General features: G+C 53.1%; 1 protein-coding gene across 1 annotated transcript in view; it reads right to left on the reverse strand.

The window, feature by feature from the left end:
- Positions 1-25,188, reverse strand: part of MYO18B (myosin XVIIIB) — a 222,590-nt gene extending 197,402 nt beyond the window's left edge. The window contains exons 1-6 of the mRNA XM_061140689.1: positions 25,116-25,188; positions 24,836-24,957; positions 4,718-5,956; positions 4,120-4,186; positions 3,171-3,283; positions 1,706-1,882 (exon numbers count right to left, since the gene is read on the reverse strand). Of these exons, the coding sequence (XP_060996672.1) occupies positions 1,706-1,882; positions 3,171-3,283; positions 4,120-4,186; positions 4,718-5,956; positions 24,836-24,957; positions 25,116-25,188 (1,791 nt within the window). The remainder of the gene's footprint in view (positions 1-1,705; positions 1,883-3,170; positions 3,284-4,119; positions 4,187-4,717; positions 5,957-24,835; positions 24,958-25,115) is intronic.
- Between the last annotated feature and the right edge of the window lie 202 nt (positions 25,189-25,390).

Raw genomic sequence — 25,390 nt, forward strand, 5'->3', positions numbered from 1 at the left:
GGGGGAGGCAGGGTGACTTGAGGGGGGCCCAGCCCCAACCGAGCAGTTACAGGGGCTTAGCTGGGGCTCACAGGCTCAAGTTCCGCCTACCAGGGTGGGTCCTAATGCCTGCATTTTGAGGCTCTGTGACCCAGCCAGAGTAAAGGATGCCGCGATCCAGGACAACTGAGAACTGTGAGAACCAAACTTGCAGAGGAGGGACCTGTGACAGACACCTCTCCCGGGGGTGCCTACGGAGCCGGAGCAGGCGCTCAGCTTCTCAGAAGACTTGGAGCATGGCTCGCCCAGCAAGGGAGACAGGGTGCACGTGCGACCCTTGACCAGAACAGCCAGGTCGAGGGTGACCTATGGGGGCACAGGGGGCATCCTAGAAAAGAGAAGCCTCGTGGAGGGGGTCCAGGCTACTGCCCCCTCTTTAACGGACTCAGCATCATTCAGGGGCTACAAATGGCTTTGTCCCATGGGACTCCAAGGGCAAGATGCAGCTTTTCATCTCCAGTTGACAGATGATAACACTGAGGCCTAAGAAGCGTCATGACCTTTCCAAACCACTGAGGTACATTAGCAGGTATCCTAGAGGTCTGACCCCTCCCAGGCCAACAAGCCCTCCGAATGGAGCACAGATGAGATTCTGACCTCCAGTGGGTCTCCCTGCCTCCACTTCTGCCCACCTCTCACCTCCACCCCACAGCCAAGCGGATCCTTTTGTAGCATAAGTCAGGTCACCTGTAACTGCTCTGCTGAAAATCTCCACCAGGCTCTGAGCAGGGGCGGAGTCACTTCGACCCCGTGTGAGACCTGGCACCAGCCGTCTCCAGTCCTCCCCACCTCCTATCACCTCCTCCACACACTTCTCTTTGTCATGATGGACCTGTCTTCCCCACGAGGACAAGAAGCTCCACAGAGGCCGGTTGATCTGCCCACCTTCACACACGGGACCCTCCATCATTCTCTCAGTCAGGAGCAACCAGGTGAACTGAGGGTGAAGTGAAGGGCAAGTGAAAGCCGCTCAGTCGTGTCCGACTCTCTGTGACCCCGTGGACTACACAGCCCATGGAATTCTCCAGCCAGAATCCTGAGGGGATGGGGCGCCAAGGACGGGGCTGCAGCTGCAGGGCCCTCCACAAGGTGGCGCTGAGAGAGTCCTCTCGCTACGACTATGGTCTTGACAAGAAACACACCGTTTCTACACTCCACGGGCTGTAGAAACGAGTAAAAGTAGAACCGGAGAACGGAGTTTCCCAGTTCATGCGGGTGTCAGGGACTCCTGAGGGTCCGGCCTGTGCTTCAGAGCACAGAGGGACTGACGGTGTGGGCTTCACCCCAGCTCCTCCAGCTCCGAGCCTGAGTCTAGAGCTGGCCCAGCTTCGCATCCGTGGAACAGGGCTAGTCTTGGGCCCCGTCCTCTCGTGGGCCTGAGCACTGGCTGAGATGACACGCAAAGCTGCCCGAAGCAGAGTCTGACGGACCTGACACCATCCAATACATGCTCTCCCACTGTCACTGTCCCGCACTCCTGTTGCTGTTTGTATCCGTCATCTTCCCCTCTAAGGAAGGGGGAGCACGTGGTCCCCAAGGCTCCCCGATGCTCTGATGCCCCAGCACCCACGTCTGCAGGACGCTGCTCACAGACACTCTTGCAGGGACTCTGGGGGCTCTGCTCCCCCTGAGATGCTGATGGACCCCACCCCCGGGGCCCCCTCACCTTGCCGGCAGAGGGTGCCATGAGGCCCTGGGGCTGTAGGAAGATCAGGTCGGGCCCGGCGCGGGTGTGAGGCAGCTGAGCCCGGTAGCGGTGCAGAAGCGTGTTCAGGACACTGGACTCGTTGACACTGACGAGGGAGGCCAGGTCCTCAGCCTGGTCCAGCTCGGGGGGGTTGGCCTGCGAACCATCACACAGAGCGTCTTCTGGCCTCCTGGGTCCCCACACCACCACGACCACCACCACCCCCGCCTCCGCCCCCTGCCCCCACACACGGCCCCGGTGACCCGGTTCCTGGGGAGCTGTGTACTGAGGACTCCGCAGAGAGCGACAAAACCTACAGATGAAACAGCGGCATCGCTTCTCCTGCGCTCTCTGCAACTGGCAGCCGCCCCGCCCCCCCACACTGGTCCTGCCTCCCTGCGCTCAGGGCACCAGGAGGGGGGACGCTCTGAGGACACGCAGCAAGATTCGCGTGCCTCCTGTCTCAGACACAGAAAGGCGGGTGTGCTCGGAGGACGTGTCCTCTGCTGCTTCCTTCCCTTCTGCATCTTGTCGGGGAGCTCTGCGTGTGCTCAGGGACGCTTAGGACGGAGGCCAATGCCCTGACTGCCCCACTTCTCTGACAGCCCGCCACACACTGTAGTTGGAAAGACTACACCTAAACCCTTCTAGAAGCAAGGAGTGACTGCAGCCTCTCCTTGGGGCGTCCATTTGAAAAGCTTCCTAGCACTGTTTCTGGCTCCCAGAAGTTTCCTGGGCCTAATGCTCTGTGGTGCGGATCAGCCCTGGTCTTTTGTGAGTCAGCTTTTCTTCTGAGGACACTGGCCCTCTGCAAACTCCCAGCACTAGTGGGAGGAGGGGGCCTGAGGTGGGCAGAGGAGGAGACGAGGGGGTGAAGGTGAACGAGGCCCACAGGGAACGCCTGGAAGAAGCTCCTTCTCAGGTAGTAGATGTGAAGGGTGGAAAGCATCAGGACAAGACCTTTTACTTCTTTCATTAGATTCTGACTTATTCTCACAGATTCATGGTGTAGTACAAAAATTATGCAAAACAACCAAAAAAGCAGAACCAAACTAAAGGCTGATACCCAAAAGGCAGGTCACTGCAACCTGTCTCACAGCTAACGGCAAGCTGCAAATTTGGCTCTGAGTCCCCTGGCAGACAGGGTGAAAAAGGAAGCATACCAAAGTCCATACAAAGGAAAACAATCCCTTTCTCCAGCAGAAGAATTCCCAGGCCCAAGATCTGACAAACATCTCTTAATGTGTCCTCATAAAGGGGACACCATGGCACAGAGCAATGAAACCCTTTAACAGGACACCTCTGGCAGAGCAGTGAGTTCAACGGTGAACTTCCCTACAGTTCCCCCCAGCGCGCCGAGGGGAAGTATGCAGTGCAGTCAAGCACGAGGAACTCTTGCAGAGGGGGAAGGCGGGTGGAGCAGGCAGGGCGGGCGGGGGCTCACCCGGTGAACGTGCTCCTCGCCCACCTCCGTGACGCTACCGTCCGCGTCAATGCACAGTCGCACCCTTCCTGCCGGCAGGTCTGCTGTTCCCTCGTCCGGCTTCAGCACCGTTGCTGGAAGACACCCCAGGGGTGGAGGGGTGCAGGGAGGAGGTGGGGGACAGCAGGGAAGGGGGCGAGGAAAGAAGATGGAGGTGGGGCAGGGGGAGGGAAGAGGAAAAAAGATGAGAAGAGAGAGGTTGTAAGCTGCTGAGTCAGGCCAGGGAGCAGGAGAGAGGACCTGGGACACAGTGGAAATGGGCATCATCCTCTTCCTTGGGGGCCTATTTACAGGGAGGGTGCTGAATTGTGACCCCGGACCCGTGGAGGTTCGGGTCTGACAGGCTGGGTCTGACTCATCTGGGGCTTCTGTCAGCGGGCACAGGCGCAGAGTTGGCAGTCAGGTGGCTGGGTGCACTGTCCGCCCGCATACCTAGACTCGGGATGGCACATAATGGCAAACGGGCTGCCGCGCCTCCCGCAAGAGCCTGCCAGACATCACTAATCAATCATTCCTCCCAGCCGAGTTCTGAGCGGGACTCAGAATCACTTCTCAGTAGAGTCTGGCCACAAGTAATCAACAAAGGTGGGTTCAGGAGATGAGATCCACCTGCACTAGGTTCCAGACACAACTCTGCAGAAGCCAAACAATGCTTGTTGCTTTAGTGAATTAGCTAAATAATTAATCACCAAGGCACAAATGCCTTTGAAAATAGCACCCAACAGACCAGCTGCTGAGAGTGAAATGACACCCAACTAGTCCCACTCCAAAGCCATGTCTCCTGGCTGCCCCTGACCCCTCGCTTCCCCTCAGTCCCCAAATTATGATCAGGACCCGGCACATACAGCGGCCAGCACTGGGGGCGTGAGAGGGAGACTCAGACCCCAGGTGTGCTAACACCCCTAATTACCAAGAGTGAATCCATCCTTCTGAACCAGCCAGACCTTCTCTGCCTCATACCATCTGTCTTCAGGAGCCTGGGGGCAAAGGTCACATAAATTAGCCCAAGGGGATGCACCCTCCCCCACCCCTGTGTGAGGGGCAGACCCCTTACATGGGCATTTCTCACAGTATGCCTGAGACCAGCGAAAGCAGAATGCCCCAGTGTGAGTGGGGGTGCTTATTTAAATGCAGAGGCCATGGCCCCACCCTAGCCTTCTGAAAGGGAAGCTCCAGGGTGGGGCCCGGGGATCTGCATCTTGAGCAATCTGCCATTTACACAGCTCAGAGGACTACCTTGTGACCTTGAACGCTCAGTGGCGAGGGGACAGCTCTCATGGCTGGGACACTGCCTCACTCTGTGGAGAACCTCACCTCGGGACAGCTCAGATTCCCCTGCAAGGCCTCCAGGCCCCTGCTTGCTGAGGGGGACGTGCCTGGCCCCTCCTCTGGGCTGGCCGCCCCTCCACTCCTGTCCGTCTCCCATCCCCGCCTGTCCACCCCCGGGACAAGCCTTTCCCATCCCCCTCCTCTGGCCTGCACCTCCCCGCCCCCTGCAGCCCCCTCACCTGCCCAGAGACTCCGCTCTGGCCTCCTCTGCTCCCCTCCTGGCTCTCCGCCGGCCTCTGAGGCTTCTCCACGTGGCCCTCCAGAGCAGGCTGCCCAGGGCCTCCCGGCTCCATCTCCAGGGCCCTGGCCCCATTGCCTGCTCTGGGGCGAGGCGCCTCTGCTCTCTGTCCTCTGCTCTCAGGCTGGTCCTCCTTACCAGCTGTTGTCGGGGTACCCCCACGTGCATCCACCTCCTTGGGGGCTTTATCCTCCTTCTCTGCCTTACCCCCAGCTTTACCCGCCTCTGCAGAGGCGCTCTGAGGTGGCCCCATCTTTTCCATCTTGCCTGGGGGCTCACCTGCCTTCCCAGTCCCGCTCTGAGGCTCACCTGCCTTGCCCATGGCTCTGGGAGCCTCCCCCACCTTCCCCAGAACTTTGTCAGTCTTCTCCGCCTTGGTCTGAGGCTCCTCCGTCTTGTCTGACTTACTCAGGAGCGCACCTTCTTTGTCCTTCTTACCCTGGGGACTGTCCCACTTGCCCCTTCTGCCCAGGGAACCTCCCCACCTTCTCACCGAGGCTTGGGCCCCAGCCCACTTCCCTTCACCTGCTGCATCCCTGGAGAGACTCCCCTTTGCCCCCTTGTTTGGGGGATCCCCTGCCCCCTTCTCTGCTGCCCCTGGTTGACCCCCGTCCCCTGACCCCTCTTTGCCCTGGAGGTCCCCCTTTGTCACCCCTTTGGTCTGGGGGGCCTCGCCCCCTTTTCGCACTGTGCCTTGATCCTTCTCCCCTTTCGTCAGCAGCACAGTTCCTGGGTCCCCAAGGCCCCCAGTCTGCGTCTTCTCAGCCTTCGGAGGTGCGTCTGTGGTGCTGGCCTGGGGGCCACGAGGAGTCCCTGGGGTGTCCCCCTCCTTTCCCCCTCCAGGATCTGTGGCTGGGGGTGGGGTCTTGGAAGCAGGGGCATCGCGGGGCTGGGTCCTCTGCTCTGGCTTGGCGGAGTCCGGGTCCAGCTTGGCCACCATCAACAACACGTCACCCCTCCTCACCCCTCTCTTGAAGGGCAGGCTTTTTTTGGCGGGTGTCCCACTGGGGCCTGACTCTTGGGGCTTCTCGCCATTGATGGTCATCAGCACAGGGTCCATGGTCCCGGCCTCCTCGCCCTTCCTGCCCAGAACGTCTGCGCTCTGGGGAGAGCCTGACTGGACGTTCTGGCTCCCAGGCTTGGTGCCAGTGCTGGGCTGGCCAGCGGAAACCTCTGGGATCTAAAAGAGACACCACAACCGTTCTCAGCTGCGGGCTGACCAGACAGCTTTGTCATTCACTCATTCATTCATTCACTTCTTTAATCACCCAGGCATTCATTCCCTCAAATATCCTCAAGCACCTAGGGGCAATGAGCCAAACCTCAATATCCTACATCCTAGACCTTGGCTCAGAACTTGAAAGCCAAGTGACATTATGAAAAGAAAGTGGACTTTGGAACCCAACAGACTCAAATTCACTCCAAACTCTGCCACTAACTAGCTGCGCGGCCTTAGATAAATCACTTCCCCTCTCTGAGCCAGTTTTTTACCAATAAAATGAAAACCATATGGCCTCTCAGGGTGGGTGGGCGGGCGGCTTCACACTAACATGGGAACTGAGCCCAGCACCTACCACATCCTCAGCAACAGGAGCCACCGTTGCTGTTGCCACTGATGCTCTATCACTTACACCTGATTCTTCCTGTTGGGCCAGGGAGGGATGGGAAAGGATGTGGAGCCTGTGCGACCTTGGATAACATCACCTATCCTCTCTGAGAATCGGGTGTTCCCTCAGTGCAGGCAGACACCACCTGACCCTCCAGAGTTTTTGCATGCCGAGATGTGGACATTTCAGAGACCTGAACAAAACGAGCTGCTGCCACTGGTCCTATTGCAGCAGGTGAGGGTCCTGCTTTGGCCCCAGGGTCCTGCACTCTTGGTTGGCCAAGACACCTGGGTACCCGACACCCAGGGGTCTCCACTACCTGCTCCTCCCCTACATCTTTCTACTGCCCTGTGACACCAGCCCTGCCCACCCCACCAACCTCCAGCCAGCCTGGCTGTGGCCAGAACAGCTCCAGGGCCAGCTCGGCATCTGCAGGAGGAGCCAGCGGGGGCAGTTCTACCCTGAAGGCCTGGCCACACACCTGCCCTGGTCTGGGTCCTGCCACTTGGACCCTGCTAGAGCCAGCCTCCCACACACCTGCACCTGGGAATCTGGGCCTCTCACCCTCCCTGTGCACCCAAACCAGGGCCAGGATTGCACTGAGTCCACCTGCACACCCGAGTCTCCTTTCCCAAACCCAGGTCTACTCTCCTTCACCTGGGCACTGCCACAGCCACTGAGCTGGTATCCCATCAGTTTGCTGCCAGTCATTTAAAACCTGGTCAAAGATTTTAGCAGCTGCCCAATCTCCAGGAAAGCCATTCAACACAGCCATCTGCCGTTCGAAGCTGTTGAAGAGGAACCCCCTGCCCCTCTGCGAAATGGTCTCACTGTCCCTGCTCCCCTGCACGTTTCAGCCACACCTGACACTGTCCAGCTTCCGTGCTTTCGTTCACGTTGGGCCTGCTGCCTGGAACCCCCTTGCCTGTCTCCACTCATCCCTGCTCAACTCATCCTTCTATACCCAGCTCGAATGCCCCCTCCTCAGCAAGTCTGTGCCTGAAGACCTGGATCAGAAAAACGGCCTCGTGGACCCTGAAGCCCCAGAGCTCTGTGTGTTCCTGCAAGTTTGCAGCAGGACCACATTCTGCATCCCGTTCTAGCTCTGACTGGTGTTGCCTCCAGAGCACAGTCTCAATCCTCATCTTTGCAAAGTGACAGCAGTAATACACATAACGATAATGACGTGTTACTATCAACCTTGAGGAGGACCCTACATGGCCATCCTGCGATATCTGACTTACCCAAGAAAGAACCCAGTGAAGCATGTTCTGAACTTCTCCCCATTCCACAGATAAGGGAGCAAACACAAAGATGTTAGGTCGCCCAAGAGACAAACACGGAACAAAAAGTCACACAGGCCTCTCTGAGTGTAAAGACAGTGCCCTTAACTGCTGAGCATTAACAACCTTGCTTGTCTTTCTGGGACTCACTGGAGTCTCCTGGGAGCTTTTAAAAAATTTCTGACCCTTTGGTTCGAATCCCAGAGGATCTGATGCAGCCGGTCTGGGTGATGGGCCCCTGGGAGACTGAAATATGCAACAGGGGGCTGAGACCCCATGGCCTGGCAGCTCAGTCTGACCTTCTGGGGCCAAGCAGGTCACCATCTTGGAAGGGGATTGGCTGTACCTGGCAAATCTCACCACTGTCTGCACTGTTTTGAAAAGTGAGTCAGGGCTTTATTTTTAAAACCAAACCCCCACAGAGGAGACAGTAATGCAGGGATGCACCTGACAAGATAACCCATCCCGGCCTCCTCCCTTCCATGCTGTACATTCCCCTCTTATGGATTTTCTTGGTCACCGAGGCCCTCAGATCTCACCTGCAGCCTCCTAGTCTAAGGGAGAAGCAATACTTCTAGAATCATGGGGGCCAAGGGGAAGCTCACAGCACCATCTTACAGATGGGCAAACTAAAGCTGAGAGAGTGGATGAGACCTGGCCTGGAGCACAGAGTGGTGGGACCAGAGCTAGAACCTGGGCCTCCGACATTTGATCTCTTCCTGTTGGATGTTATTCCTGTCTCTCCCTGCCCCTCGATGACTGGGTGGCCTTAGGAAAACCAGGTCACCTCCAAGAGCCTCACTTCCATTCCTGCAAAATGGTGATGGATGCTAATGACTCCCTTCAAGGACTCTATGAGGACCAAATAAAACCAGCAGTGCTGGGTGAAGGGAGAGGGGCCAGAGTTATTTAGTGATGGAGCAGGAAAATTAAACTGGCAGGAGCAAGCCGGGGCCTGCTGCCTCATAGGAACATGTCCTGAGGCTGCCCTGCTTCAGGCCCAGGAACGTCTTGGCCCGTGGTCCAGACACCTGTTGTGGTCTAAGGCCTGTCCATCCTGCTCAGAGGTGCCTTCCACGCCCTGCAGTGACAGCCTGTCCCCATCTGCTGCTCAGCTCTGCTTCTTAACCTGCACACAGCAACATTCACACAGCTTATAGGCTCCTGGAACCCTTTCCTCGCCAGGCCACTGGGGCCACCACACCAGCCATCTCACTCCCCAGACTGGCCCTTTCTTTCCCAGGCAGCTTGCCAGAGCAGAGGACACATAGCCTCTGGCTCTGTCTGCCCCCATGTGGCCTCATGACCTTGAGTAAGTAAGTGCTTTAACCTCTCTGAACCTCAGTCTCCACCTCTGATAAGTGGGTATAATCCCATCTACCCCCATGTTGTACGGGGTATCAAGCGAGCCCCTGAGCAGACAGTGAGTCCTGCCGAGTGAGAAACAGAACACAGTAGCCCTCATCCTGACCGTTAACAGCAACCTGTGGGAGGCCAAAGGCCCCACGTACTTACGCCTGGTCAGGCAGGTGTGGGAACAGTCTCTCCACCCTGTCACCTTCCCCCACGAGTTCATGGCAGGGGTGTTTCAGCAGCTCAGTGGCTACAGGACTTCCCTGATGCAGCACAGTCACTGGGGTTGGACAGGGGCAGGCACATGGGGGACCGGCCCGCCAAGCAACAGCTGAAGGGGTGTGGGAGGCAGAGCCAGGCTGGCCGCTGGGCCCAAGCCAACTCCAGGCTCTGCGGCCACCAGATTTTTCAGCCCCATCACCGAAGCATCCACTCCGCCTCAAGAGGGCACAGCAGAGACGCAAGAAGAGGCCCTTCCTCTGATATTGTGATATGCCCCAGGTGCACTGCAACCCAAGCCTGCTTCCCTGGTGTCCAGCTTCACCATTCTCCCAGGGGTTCCTGGCCCAAAGAGCTGGGGGAAGGAGAGAGGTGGCCCTGGACACCAACTGGGATCAATCTGCAAGTCCTTAAAGCACAGGGACTGCACCTCATCCACTTATTGCTTCCATCCAGCAGTGCTGTTCCGATCAAGTGGACACCAACCAATCAGAGGGAGGCCATCTGAAGCAGGGTCCTGAGGTCCCCTCCTGCGCCAAGCAGTAACCCTTTAATTACTGGCTTGTGGCCATTCTGAGGGATTTGGGGAAGGGACCCAGGTGAGCATGGCTGCTGGAAGGCGCCTGGGGGACTTGGGCTCATGGCCATTTACCACCTGGGATGGAAGGGTTTCAGTATTTTAACAACCAATACAGCAATAGCTTGGTGAACACCAACTGAACATCTTTCCTGCTTAACTGAAAGCAAACTATACATCCTTAGCTAATATTTAGTTTTCACTTTCTGCAAAAGTAGTGGTCAGTGATCCACATCATACATCAACTGATACCATTCATTCATTCACTCAACAAAAATTTCTGAGCATACACCATGGGCCAAGTTCTACGAGAGTTGCTCGAGATACAGAGTTGAATGAGACAGTTGCTGCTCTTAAGGAATTCCCAGTCAAATAAGTCACATGATCAAGTAATTACTCTGCTGACCAAAATCAAGACAGGCATAGAGGGGGAAGTGGAAATCAGAAGAAGAAAGGTAATGGGAGAGCTTTCTAGAGACGTACTATCTGAGCTGGGTTTTGACGGATGTATAGGAGTTTAACAGATTATGTCAAAGCTAGGATACTCCTCAGTGGGGGGACTGCAGGAACAAAGGCTGGCAAGTGACTCAGAGGAGGCTCGCGGGACAGGAGGGTGGGTGCTGACAGTCACCTAGTCCTTTTCTGTTAGGGCCACTTACCTCTCGTTCCGGAGAGGCAAGAGCTGCCTCTTTCCTCAGTCTAGCTTCCTTGGACTCTTTCTCAGTCTCTCGGACCAGCTGCCTAATGAAGCCCCCTGGGATGACAGAGAAAAGGGGAGGGGGCGAGGACGGTGGAGGGCTCTTGTCCTCTTCCCGAATCTGTTTGGCAGAAGCAAGGAATGAGAGAGCTCAGTGAATAAGCCAGCAGGGGCAAGCTGTGCTTTAAGAGTCTTGGATGGAGCTGGGGAGGGGGCCAAGTGGACACCAAGTCCACGTATGAGAGGCCACAGCGAAGCTGGTGAAGCCCTGGGAAGCCTCAAGACAACAGGTGAAAATGGAACGCTCAAGCCTGAGGCTACTCCAGGCAGTGCCGTCTCGGCCTGGATCCAGTTTCCTTATATGGATTCGCACAGTGGAGCCCACTGGGACCCTTCCTTGGTGTGGGTACCCTTCCCATCTCTGGGAAGACCTGCTTCAAAAGGAGCTTTTCCGGTTTCCGGAAGGGGACGGGTCACAGGGAACCACCCACACTCTCTGGTCCCATCTCAGTCTGTGGTAAATAGACTAAGTAATTCACCACCTTAATCACTTTCTGTGCCAAGAGCGTGGTGAGGGAGAGCAGGGCTGGCAGCCACGGTTCATCTAAGGATCCAGCCCTATGGCTATAGTCCACTCCGCTGGCCCCGTGCCCTGACTTCTTGACGGTCCTTAAACCAGGACCTGGGCAGCCAGGGACTCCCCAACACTAGGCTGGAAAGCTTGCATTTTACCCAAGAAACATGGTCCAGGCCAGAGCTGGCTGGACTTGGATTGCAACTGAGACTTGCCACCTTGGAGATGGAGACCTGGGACTGGATGTGATCCACAGGGGTTTGTCTTTATCCAGCATCACTGTGACTGCTCATGAGTTTAAAGGAAAAAAACAAAAAAACCTCCAAGATTCTATGGCAGAGCTACACACTGGTTTAAAACAAGCTCCTTATCAAGGTCCTCCCTGAGGGGCTGGCAAAGACTTGCTCTCCGCAGCCCCGTTGATAAAGGGGAAGCTACAGGAGACAGGAAACACCAGGAGACACAGCAGAGGCCCAGAGATAAGGCAGGCCTCTGCCCAGGAGGAGAGAGCAGGGGACACAGGAGGCTGGGCTCAGTTTTCCTCTGCGCCTCTCCACGTGGACTGAAACCCACGCTGTGAGAGTGAAAGGCACGCTCTTGGGCAGGTGTCATCCCGCTCCCTCCAGCATCAGTCTATGCCACATCAGATCAGCAAGGGGCAGAGGCAGCCAGGAGGCACTTCTCAACCACCCCACCCTTCAGCCTCTGATTCATGATTCATCAAATCATGTGCACAAGGGTGGGGGTGAGGCACAGAGGAGATAACAGGCATAAGAAGAAAGAGGCAGCCCTTCATGGATTCTTACAACAAAGACAACAGGGAAAAGAGCCATCAATGGGGAGAAGAGCCTGTTTCCAGTTCTCCATGGGTGACAGAAGGCAGGGACCTCAGAAACCTATGCCCCTGGCATAAGCCTGGCAGCCAGCAGCCCTGCCTCTGGTCCCCCTGTTTTCCCACCCACACTCTCCCACACAAACCCCCATGCTCATCAGAGCTGCCATGAGGATGGTGCTGGGACAGCTGGTCTGCCTTCATTCACCCACCATCACCTCCTGATGGACAGAGACCAGCAGCCACGGGAGGAGTCAAGGGCACGGTCACTAATGCCTGTCGAGGCTAGAGACGCCATGGCTAACTGAGGCGGAAGATGGAAGGGAGCCTGGACATGCACCAGGGGAGCTCTGGATATCAGACCCTCTGCCTGAGGCGGGAGGGGGTAGCCTGAGACAGCAGGGCCAGGACGCGTCCTTGGGGGATCCGGCTGGCCCCTGAGGCTGCAGCCCGAGCCCTGAGTGCTACTTTCCTTCTGCTCCCACAGGGCGAGGCGTGATGAGATGGCCATGCTTAGGCAGTGCCAGGACCGTGAGGTGAGATGAGATGAGATGAGATGGAGCTCTCTGCCAGGCAGCACGGAATGCAGCTTTATGGAGACAGGCAGCGCATGAGGTGATGAACAGAGACTGACCCATGGAGACACAGTAGGGGGAGAAGAGAGAGACAGGTTAGCTCGTGGGCACCGCCCAGCACCCACCCCCTCCGATGCCAGGGACCAGGCCAGGCACAGCTCACTGTCATTTACATCTGGGAGGAATATGGTCAGCAGAGAGCCGCTGGCTATGGAGTAGACAGTGCCCTGAAATTCTTGCCAACCCTGACCCCACACTTTTAAATTTCTCTTGACGTATACAGCCAGAAAAGTATGTACTTGTAAATGTATAGCTCAGTGGCTCTCACATAAAGAACACAACGATAGAACCAGCCCTGTGACCAGATTAAAACTATTAAACTTTTAAAATAAAAACATGGTGTTATTTTCAAATATATTAAATTTCAACTTAAAATATTAAAAATAATCTTAATTAAAATTATAAAATAAAAATAATTTTGATTAAATTGTTTTTAAAGTACATTTTAATTTGAAATATTCTTTTATGTATGATTATAGTATATAAATTGGAAGGACTGATGCTAAAGCTCCAATACTTTGGCTAGCTGGTGTGAAAAGCCAACTCACTAGTAAAGACTGAGGACAGGAGGACAAGGGGGCAACAGAGGATGAGATGGTTGGATGGCATCACCGACTCCATGGACATGAGTTTGAGCAAACTCCAGGAGATAGTGAAGGACAGGGAAGCCAGGCGTGCTGCAGTCCATGGGGTCACAGAGTCAGACACAATGAGCAACTGAACAACAACACAGTATATAAATATTATCTAGATATATAAATATTATAAATAAAATAATAAACACGCAAATCTAATCTATAGCAATGGAGGTGAGAGGAGTTATTAGGGTTCAGCTGGGAAGAAGCACAAGGGGAACTTTCTAGGAAAATGGAAATGTCTTATATCTTGATACGAGCTGTGAAATGTGAAGTTAAATGGAGACACTTATGTCAAGGGGTTTTACAACATAGCTGGCAGGCCATTAAGAAGGTGGACCTCATACACGTCCTCCCCAACTGCAACCACAGAACTTCGGAACTGGTGCAAATGGCAGGTATTACAAGGACTCTGAAAGAACCCCTGAGGTTTGTCTCCATGAGGAACTTTGACTTCCCTCAAAGTGACAGCCTCAGTGCTCAGTCACCTTAAGGAAGACCAGCTTTGGCCTCCAACATCAATTACACTTCTTTGTAATGCAAACTTCCCCTTAAGCCTTTAAAAGTCCCTGAATTTTACTCCCCAGCAGGACACTACTTTGCAATCAGAATCTGTGTATCTCAAAATGCAATTCTTTAATACCAAATAAAATTTTTTTATTATTATTATTTCCTCCTAGGTTTATTTAGGTTGACAGAGTGCTGGTTACACTAGTATATCACATGTAAAAATTCATTCAGTTGTACAACTAAGATAGAATATTTTACTGTATAAAATTATATCAATTTAAAAAACAGAACATTAACAGCTCATGACAAGCCTCCCTTCTAGTAAGTATTCCACATCCCTCCTCCCCCACACACACACAGAGCAGCCACTCTCCAGCAGACTTCTGAAATCACAGAAAAGTGTGTGTTTCTTTTGTGAGGGAGGAGTAATTGGCTATATAATTTGACCATGAAAATGAGGAAAGTGCAGGAAACCTTGGCTATTTAACCAACTGAGAGCTTTGAGGAAAAGATTAAGCATTTTTAGCATCATTTTCAAAACTTTAACAAACATACACAACTTTTGACCTAGAAATTTCTCTTCTGAAAAACAAATTGAGGAAGTGATACTCAACCAGAAAACGTCATCACTGTGTTGCTTGTAGGACTAAAAATCCTAAAAGTGAGAGTTGCTCACTTGTGTCCAACTCTTTGGGACCCCATGGATTATACAGTCCATGGAATTCTTCAGGCAAGAATACTGGAATGGGTGGCCTTTCCCTTCTCCAGGGCATCTTCCCAACCCAGGGATCAAACCCAGGTTTTCCACATTGCAAATGGATTCTTCACCAGCTGAGCCACAAGATAAGCCCAAGAATACTGGAGTGGGTAGCCTATCCCTTCCCTAACAGATCTTCCTGACCGAAGAATCGAACCAGGATCTCCTGTATTGTAGGTGGATTCTTTACCGACTGAGCCTCCAGCAACTAGAGAAGCCGAATAAATTAGCGCACATCCCAGTTGAAGGAATAGTATGAATCCCTGAAAAGGATGCTTAAGAATATTTTATTAATAAAACAACTTTATCCAACCCACTGTCAGACTTCTAGAAGGATAGCATCAATAAGAACCTGCTGAAGAGAGTTTAATGATCTATTTCCATAGTATAAACAGAAATGTCCCGGGGGAAATGTAAATCAGCAAACCCAAAGTGGAAAGAACCTGTCAGTCTCAGATACAGGTATAAAATAAAAGATTAAACTGTTAAAAATAAAAACCGCTTCACCGAGGTATAACTTCTATGCCTGCCATAAGCTTCATTCATTGTAAGCACACACTTAGATGCTTTTTGATAAACTTAGTTTTTAAAAATAAATTAACACTGCTTTGCAACCCTCACCAGAATCACCCCCTAAAGACCCTTCATGCCTATCTGCAGTCACTAGCTGTTCCCACCCTCAGCCCCAGACTTCTGATATAGATGGAATCCTAGAGAATGCAGTATTTCACATGTGGATCCTTTCATTTTGCATGTTTTTTAACGTTTTTCTGCATTGTTGTGTACATCAGCATTCCATTTTTTACAAATAAACCACATCCTTTTTATCCATTCACTAGCTGATGGGCATCTGGGCTGTTTCCACTTTGGGGCAAGATGAATTATGCTGCTATGAATAGGCCTCTAAGTCTTAGTGTGCTGTTTCCACTTGGTGCCCATGTGTTTCCACTTCTCAGGGAGATTCCTAGGAGGTGGCACTACTGGGTTGTCTGCTAACTTTATGTCTGACTTTTTAAGAAACAGTGCAACTGTCTTCCCATCCTGCCTGCAGTGTCTCAGGTTCGACTGGGAGACATTTGCAGTCACACTGGAAGGTGCTAGTGTTGGCTTGTAAAGACGGCGGCGGGCAATATGGGGCATGCGCGTAGTACACACTCCAAAACGGGCAAGTAACAAAGAACTCCACACAGAAAACGAAGAGCCTTTCCACACGCTCAGGTTCTGCAACTGAAAATTCCACCAAGAGTGGATTAAAAAAACTGGGGGGGGGGGGGGGGATAATATCCATAAAGTTCCAAAAAGCAAAATTTGAATTTGCTGTGCCCTGACAACTATTTACACCGTATTCATATTTACACTGTATTTATATAGCATTTACATCGTGTTTATAACTGCTGACAGCAACCGCATTGCATTCGATATTATTAGCAATCTTGAGAGGGTTAAAAGTATACAAGGAAAACTGTGCTGGGTTATAGGTAAACATTACTCTTTTTTATATAAGGGACTTGGGCCTCCACGGATTTTGGTATTTGTGGGGGTTCCTACAACCAAACCCCTGGGGATACCCAGATCTTAAACGATACACCAGAATCTTAGTGAAGGGGGTCAGGAGGGGGAGGAAAAGACCTCTTTCCTCGCCTTTCGACTTTTCTCACTTCTAGCTGTGAGCAGGGTCCCTCATTGCCCGCTCCTGGAAGAGACCCCAGCCCCTCATCTCCGACTGTCAGAGTTACTATGGTTCACGAGTTTTCAACGGCCCCTTTGGCCTGTCAGTAGCTGTTGTCAGTAACTTATCCACAAGAAAACAGCCAGAACAGCATTCCAAGCACGCTCTCCTCAGGCAGTGAGAGCTGCACATCCGGGGAGTTGATGAGACGGCTCTCGAGAGGCCGCGCTGAGGAGAACCCATCTCGCGAGACCCCACCGTAGCCCTTGCTTTATGACCCCGTGAGAGAGGACGTCGACTCCGATCATTCGCGAGAGCACACTGTGGCCCTAGCTTTCCAGGTGTGTAGCGTGGGGCGACGTCACGCCCACTCCCACTATCTCGTGAGATCCCATCGTGGCTCTGGTTTACCGACCCCGCGTGAGGTGATGTCAAGCGAATCTCATCATCTCGCGAGAGCCTACTGGGGCCCTCGCTTTCCAACTCTGCAGAGGGTTGCTGCCACGTGATAGCTTGAAATCAGCGCAGGGAGTGTTTACACTCTAGAAACTGGGAAAAATCACAAACCGGGGCTTTTACCCCTAGAGCCAGTCCCTTAAGCACCGACCAGCCCAGCACTGGCTGACACAGTAGCGCTCCTGCAGGGCCTGGCAAGGGTGAACTCACAAGAGCCAAAGACTGAACAAGGGATATTTCAGCTCTGATGAGGTCAGGTGCCCACGGGAGACCCTGAAAACTCGTTCAAGTGCAACAGCCAAGTCTTTGCATAAGAAAAAGACCCCATAGTGTGGGCTCTCCCGCTTGCAAAGGCATGTGAGGTTGAGCTGGAGAATAAGTGGGAGAGCAGATCCCTGGGGAGAGGGGTGGGGGCGCGGGGGGAGAAAAGGACAAAAGACCCTCTTCCCGACTCATTCCCTTAGGAGACACTGGAGCGTCCCCGAGTGACTCACAGCCATAATCCGCTCTGCTACACGCCTGGGCAGCCAGAGCCCAGGTTATGAATAGGCCTGACGTGAGGTGGCTGCCCTGGTCACTGCCCTGCCCGACTCCCAGCACTTCCCATCCGCCCCCGCCAGGTCAGTGGCTGCTTCCCAAGAATAGCCCTCGGCTTCAAGGCTCCAGGGGGAATCCTGGCTGATGGTCTGGGCTGTCCTCAACCGGGCTGTGGGCGGGCCCAGAGGGCCATAGCACATGGGGGCAAGGAGGGCTCAGTCTCTGCCTCTACTCCTTGCGTCCTGACCCTCAAAGGCACCAGGCCAGCCCCACTGACCCAGGAGCAGGATCCAACCCTACTGGGGATTAAGGCTTTGTCAAGCCTTAATTTAAGCAAGTGTTCTTATCACCGCATTCTCATCCAGGCCTGAAACTCACACCTGCCTCATCAGCTGCCATTTTAAGCCCATGAAGAGGTCCCAGATGCTCTGAATTCATGGGATGAAGTCTCAAGTCTCCCCTCAGGGGTGAGGAGGGCTGGTGAAAGGAAAGGTCACTCCCAAAGCCAGGGATGGCTTGAAATAGTTTTCCATGTAGACATGCTGGTGTGAGTGGCCTCAAGGCTTTCCCTCTCACCCCTCAAGGTGCAGCCTTGACCCAGCAGCTAATCCTCCAATGACTTCACCTGTCTCAAAGGACAAATTTGAGAGTCTTCTCTGACTTACAGAGCCTTTGGGGTCACCCTTGTTCCTCTGCTTCAGTGACACTGACCTGGATGCATCCCTCCACATGGGTTCCCACCTCAAGGCCTTTGCACATTCTGTTTCCTCTGCTTCACACATTCCTTCTGCATGGCTCACATCTTCACCTCCTTCAAGTCTTTGCTCAGAGTCATCTTCTCGATGATCCTGCCTTCACCATAGCTCCGTTCCACCCTGTCCCAGGGCCGTTCATCATCTGATTTTGCTCTTTCTCCTGCAGCACCGACTCACTGTCCATCGTGCTGTGTGTTTCTGGTTTAGTTTTTGACTCGTCATGCAGAACATGGCCCCTAAGAGGTGCAGCATTTTCATCTGTCCTGTTCACGTGTGCGGCCCCAGAGCCTAGAACAGTGCCTGGCACATACTTTGCTCTCAATGCATATTTGCTGAATAAGTGAACGAAGGAATGGATGGATAATTAGGAGTGTAGCTGGCAAGGGACAGAGCAGGCCATTGCCAGCAAGTCTACGGCAGGGGTTTCTGATGTCTTCTTGTGCCGTCTGTATCTGCATCTCTTATCATGGCCCAAGTTCATGTCCTGCTGCCGCTATTACCTTGTGGGAGCCTAGGAAGTTCTCTGAGACTCAGTTTTCTCAGCCCTAAAATGGGAAGAGGACAGCCACATACCCACGTGCTTAATCACTGATAACTACTTGCAGTCGTCTTTTCATCTTTGTTTGACTCCACCGTCAAAGTCAGCCTGGAGACCTCAGCCCAGGACCCAGAACTGGATGATTCACCCACATTTAGGGAGAACCTACTCAGTGCCAAGCACTGACATAGAAACCTTACACCTAAACTGCTCTCAGCCCTCTTAAATTCCTACTGGACCTGAAATTTAATGATCTTAAAATCCATTACCCCGTTTCATCCCCAAGACAGCAACCACATGGTTGGCATCACTCCAGTAGAGCAGAGACTCAGATAAGTTGAGGCACTTGCCTGAACTCACCTGGCAAGAAGGTCGAGCTCTTTCCTCTCAGGATGCTGACCAATACAGCTGAGAGGCAAATAGTCTTCAACTCATCAATTCTGATAGAGGGATAGTTGTGTCTGGAGTGTTATTCGGGAAGGACTCTGAGCTTCCGTCTGGGCTCGGAGGGAAAAGGGTGATCTGATTGATTATTAATGTCTGCCCTGGGTGTAGAATGAGGGAATGATGACTGCTGCTTGCTATCTAGAGGCTAAGTGGGCAAAAATGACTCATGATTTGTACATGGTCCAGCCAGTCTCACTCAGACCTTGTGTCTGGTGGTCACAGAGCCAGATGGGAATGAAAAGGGACCTGGTCAGCACACAGGCCCCCTCCCCTAATCAGGGCAAGAGAACCCCACAGTCAGCAAGTGGGTGAGGATTCAGGCCACTCACAACAACCCACATCCTCCTAAAAGAGGAGAACAGGGAGGGGGATAAGTGGGAAACAAAGGTAGGGAGGTTAACAGAAGGAAAGAGAAAGCGTGAAGAGACAGGGCAGGCTAGAAGGAGGGAGGGCAAGGCAGGTGAGGTCTTGAGATGGAAAAGGATGGACAGGAGAAGACTAGCCGGATTCATCTTCCATAAGAGAGGCCCAGAGGCCCAGCCTGGCTCACAAGGAACTTCCCGGATGGAGGACCGATCAGTGCCCCGTTGGTCACATCCAGTGCTGGGGAGCTCAGTACGAGCTGGGACGCGCGGGGTCTGCTCTAATTGCTTTTTTCTTAGAGCAGACCTGCACAGCCCTCGGAGGCCGTAAGACCCACCTTCTCCGGTCCTGGCATCTGTCAAGCAGGGCAAGGAAGGGACTCTGCTGAGGACTCAGCTCCCACAGCAGCAGAACCAGGGTCCGCGTCTCCCAGTGCCCGGGGTCTGCCTCTTCTTCCCTCCTACCCAGAGAGCTAACCTGCTGGCATGACCACATGCTGGCCCCAGTGCTCCTCTCTGGAGCAACACATAGGGATCCACCTATGACGCCCACGGGATCCACCCCCAGTTTTCTCACCAGGCGCCTTCAACCATTTCCCAGGTGAGAGATTTCTCATTGCGCCCAGATCCCGCAGAATACCGGTTTGGTGTTTCCTGTTGCCACAGTGAAGCAAGAGGCTGGTCAGGCTTCTGCTGCGAGGCTTCCCTGACTGTCTTCAGGGTTTGATTGCTCCATCATGTGTCTGTCTTCCTACTCCTGCTGTGTTGCTACCTGGAGCCTTGCTGTCTACTACAGAGCCATCAGCCACACTGCTCCTGCTGTTTAGTCCCTAGGTCGTGTCTGACTCTCTGCAACCCCATGGACTATAGTCTGCTACATTCCTCTGTCCAGGTAAGAATACTGGAGTGGGTTGCCATTTCCTCCTCCAGGGAATCTTCCCGACCCAGGGATCAAACCCGAGTCTCCTGCATTGGCAGGCAGGATCTTTTACCACTGAGCCACTTGGGAAGCCCCATTAGCCACATGGGGCTATTTAAATGTAAATGAATGTAAATGTCAGCCTCTCAGTTGCACCGGGCACATTTCATGTGTTTGTCACGTGACTAGTGGCTACCATATTGGATAGCACAGATACAGGACTTGTCTATTATCAAAGAAAGTGCTGTCAGACAGGATGAGACTAGATGAGGGTTTTCAACAGGTGGTGACTGTGTCCACTCACAGGCATTTGGTGGCGCTAGTGGAAAAGGACACTCCTGCCAATGCAGGAGATGTAAGAGATGCAGGATCAATCCCTGGGTCGGGAAGATCCCCTGGAGGAGGGCATGGCAACCCACTCCAGTGTTCTTGCCTGGAGAATCCCATGGACAGAGGAGCCTGTCAGGCTATGGTCCATGGGGTTGTTGTAAAGAATCGGACAGGACTGAAGTGACTTGGCATAAAAGCATTTTTGGTTGTCACAACTGGAGACGGGGTACTAGTGGGTAGAGGCCAGGGATGCTGATAAATAGCCTATATTGCTCAGGACAGCTGCCCCCATCCCCACCACAACAAAGAATTATTCAGTCCCAAATGTCAATAGTGCTGAGGTTAAGAAGCCCTGGTCTAGGAGAATCATGTCAAGTGGAGAGGAGCAGTAAGAGGGGGAAAAAGAAAAGAAAAGCAAAATAATCTTGCTTCAAATACATAGATATGACATAGAAAGAACTGAGGAAATGAGTCAACCCACTGCTGAAGAAAAATAAGAGGAGAAGTCACTCCTGGATCCACTGCCACTTAGTGGCTCTGTGGCCCCGGGCAAGTCACTAACCCTCTCTGATTCTCAGATTTCTGGATAAAACCGATAATATCAGGCCCCCTGCTAGACTGTCAATGGATTAAATGAGCTTGAATCAGCTTTGTCATCTGTGGAACAGCATTGCATAATTGGTTATCTCGACTCACGCTGTTGATTAGACTAGACCAAATAAACAAGTCTCTGGCAGTAAGGCGCCAAGTCCCACTTTCATTTCACTCTGCATGACCTTGAGTCACTTAAGCCTCTAAATCTCACTTCCCGATCTGTAAAATGGGGCTGATTGCTCCTGACCAAGCTCACTGCAATACCCAGTATGGAGACATTTAATCCTGGTGAGCAACCATCTCTCTCTCTCTCTTTCGACAGCTAATCCAGTTGCCCTCCGTGAAACTGAAACTCAAACCCCAGCTGGTACTCAAGAAACAGCTGAAAATGCACGCAGTCTTTTATGGGCAGAGAAAAATTCCCTTGGGACCCCCGGACCGTGAACTTCCTGCCACTCTGAGCGCCAGTACTGGCCACATTATTTGGTAAATCGGCCTCACCGATTCTCCAAGATCTTTCCTGTGCTGCCACAAGCTAGTTCCTCAAAATAATGAATTTATCAGGGAGAAGCACAGTGTAGCTGAAAGGAAGATTACGGAGCTGCGTGAGTCATGGTGGGGGCAGAAGGAGGTGATTCAGGTGAAGCTGATGGTGACTGGGTCCTTCAGAAAGAATGGTGTACGTGTGCGTGTACATGTGTGTGTGTGAGAGAGAGAGAGACAGCAAGTGAGAGCGGGAGTGGAAGGAGAGTGGGGATGACACCTGCCTTGACGGTTCTGAGCTCTCAGCCCAAGGACCTTGTTTGTGTGATCAAAGTTAATTTTTGTCGAAACTACAACTGAGATTCAATTCTTTCCTTTGAGGTTTGGGGGATGACAGTGGAGGTTTTAGGGCTGGGGGTTATCAGGGAAGTGAAAGTGTTAGTTGCTCAGTCATGTCTGACTCTTTGTGACCCCATGGACTGCAGCCTGCCAGACTCCTCTGCCCATGAAATTCTCCAGGCAAGAACACTGGAGTGGGTTGCCATGCCCTTCTCCAGGGGATCTTCCCGACCCAGGGATGGAACTCGCATCTCCTGCATTGCAGGCAGATTCTTCACCATCTGAGCCACCGGGGAAGCCTGTTACTGGGGAAACTGGGTTATTATCCCTAAAACGGGGAGCCCAACTTGAAGGCAGTGGCTGTTGTAAATTCAGTACCATCACCGCAAAGCTGTGTGTCCTTGGGCATGTTGCTAACCCTCTCTGTGCCTCAGCTGCCCCATCCACGAACAGGTGGGGCTGGATTTGACAGTGCCCCGGGGCCCTCCACTTGCCTCAAACGGACTTTCTCCATTTTTTCAAATAATTTAGTTCCACATAGCTTAAAAATTAGGGGTACCATGAAAAGACATGGAAACTTAAATGCCTATTGCTAAATGAAAAGTGCCCAATCTGTAAAAACTACATCTTGTAGATTCCAACTATGTAATGTTCTGGAAAAGGAAAAGCTATGGAGACAGTAAAATGATCAGTGACTGCTGGGGGTTGACGAGAGGGAAGGATGAATACGCAGGGCACAGAGGATTTTGAGAGCGGTGAAACTATATGATACAATAATGATGCACACATATCATGATGCCTTTTCCAAACCCATAGAATATACACCACCAAGAGTGAACCCTCATATAGAATGTGGACTTGGGGTGATAATGATGTGTCAGTATAGGTTCATCAGCTATAACAAATATCCCATCCGTTGGGGGGGTGGTATTATAAGGGAGGCTATGAATGTAGGGAGCAGAGGGCATATGGGAAATCTCTGTACCTTCCCCTCAATTTTGCTGTGAATTTATAATTTCTCTAAAAATATATTAATTAAAAAAAATGAATGATATGTCACATACCACTGTGACTAACTACCTGTTTAAACTGGACCATCCGGACAGTGGATTTTATCTCCAAGGTAAACCAGGAGCCACTAAAAAGCTGTCTCCTGGAGCCCTCGTGGACACCCAGCCCGAGTTCCCATTTTTTTGGCAGGGGAGGCTCTCTCCGGCATTTGGCGCCTCCTGGTCTCAGCTCAGAAAGTCCCCAGAAGTGCTTGGTCTTGCCCCTGGCTGACCATGGGCCTTATGAAATTTTGCATTCATCAGACCCTGACAGTGGACGGGTACAAGTATGTTTTGCAAGTATGTGATACCCTGAGTCTTGACAAGGTGGGGACCCCCTGGGGTTCTTTCGGCTCCCACAGAGAAGTGTTTCTCCAGCTTCGGTGGGCAGCAGTGTTCTTGCCTGAAAAATCCCAGAGGAAAGAGGAGCCGGTGGGCTACAGTCCAAGGGGTCGCAGAGTCGGACACGACTGAGCACACAGACCCCTCAATCGGTTTAAAGTCTGAGGACCTCCGGGTCCCTTCCCCCCAGGACTGTTGAGCAGTTCTGAGATGGGAATGTGCATTTGAAAAGCCTTTCCCCTGCCCCGGGGCAGGCCGGTGGAGGTGACCGAAGACCCAACCTTGGGAGAAATGCTGCCACAGACACTGAATCCTGGTTGCCACCTCCGGGATGATCTCACCAAGGCCCTCGGGGTTTAGAAGGCGGAACTAAAGCTCCGATCCCAGGAGGGACTGATCGAGGTCACAGTGTCAGCAGAGCCCACACTGGGCTATTCAAGGTGACCTGGCCCAGGTGCCACCGGATGTCTCATGGGTGACACGCAGCCCCTCCAAAGTCAGGAGACCGGGAGACCCTCCCCCGCCAATCCCTCCTGTCCTGGGCCATTATATTCTAGATCTTATCCACAGCCCACCCAGACCTATCACCCAGATCCGGGAGAGCCTAAAATTAGTAGCAAAGCCAACCTCTAGGGAACCAGGGTCCTGCTGGACACAGGAAGCCCCCGTGGGACCCCCAGACCCCTTGAGCTGGGGCGCTGAACAGGCCAGGCATGTGCTTGGCCGGTCGAGGAGTGAATGCCGCAGCCCAGTTTTCCAAGACTGTGGGACGGAAGCCCAGGCCCCTGGCGGGTCGAGGCCAGATTGGGCGGCTTGGAACTGACTGGGCTTTCCCCTCCCGGCCACCTCTACGGAAAAGCTGCTCCAAGGCCCTGCCCTGAGGCCTGACTCCAGGGAGCGAGCTCTGTAGAAAGCACAGCCCCCTCCCCAGCGTTTCCACTGCCCCCCGCCACCCACTGACGCCAGTGCAGATCTCCATTCAAAGAAATGCCCATAACGGGTGAGCCAGAGAAAACAGCTCCTCTCCAACAGGGGATCAAGTCAGCGCCACATGAAATTCAAACCGTCACCCACCATCCCCTCCCTCCTCCCCTGCCATGCTTATTTGGAATAAATGGAATAAAAAAAAAAAAATTACCATCAAGGCTGATACTCAACAGTGTTGGAAACATGAAAGGGGAAGAGTTGGGCTGCCTGAACATCAACCGACACTCAGTTAAGCAGAAATCGCTAGTAGCTTTGGGAAAATACAAACCTTGCCGTCTGCCAGCTGAGATTCCAAAGTGGTTATCCCGTGACTCTAAATGTATATAGATATTTAAGAATCGGCCAACAGCTGGGGCCTGAGCAGGGTGATCTTTTAACAGTGTTCCCTCACACCAGCATGTGGTTGTAAAATTCTTCCATGAAACACCCAACCAGCAAAGGGGAACAGGCCTCGCAGGCTGAAAGGCCTGAAATAGACGGGACCAGTGGCCACCGCAGCCCCCAAGGCACATTCCGGACAATTATGCCCATCCGCTCACCCGGCGCCTGTCGTAAAACCCAGCCCGACGGTACCTTCTCCACCCTGGGCCAAGGGCACAGGATCCGCTCCTGTCCGAGGGGCCTCCCCGGGTCGCAGCACAGAGATCCCACCAAGCTGGGCGAGCAGGGATGGAGGAGAAATGTCCGCAGCTCCCCTCCGCACACCGTCGTTCACATCCCCTCCCCTGACTGCTCCTCCCGCACCCTCCCCTGCACCAGTGTGATAGCAGCAGCTGAGTGGACAAGTCATTTCTAAAATTAGCCGCTGAGCTCCAGGTCTGGACGGGGGACGCAGCCCGGGGTGGCCGCTGACCAGGCAGCCGGAGCGCATGGACATATTTGGTGGCGCAGAGCGGGGGAGGGGACAGCTCCCGACACAAGCACATTCTCCCCCCGCAACGCCACCCCGTCCAGGGCAGGCCACTCAGTCACACTCCCGCCTCCGCTCTACGCAGATAACCGGAGGCCACAGCAGCTGGGCGAGGAGGAGAGCCCGGCTCCATGTCCCAGCTGGTCTCTGGAAGGACATCACTGAACCAAACGCTGGTGTCTCTTGGTAAACAATCAATGCGTGGAAACACAGGTAGG

Source organism: Dama dama, chromosome 5 (assembly GCF_033118175.1).
Source record: "Dama dama isolate Ldn47 chromosome 5, ASM3311817v1, whole genome shotgun sequence".
NCBI classification, from domain to species: domain Eukaryota; kingdom Metazoa; phylum Chordata; class Mammalia; order Artiodactyla; family Cervidae; genus Dama; species Dama dama.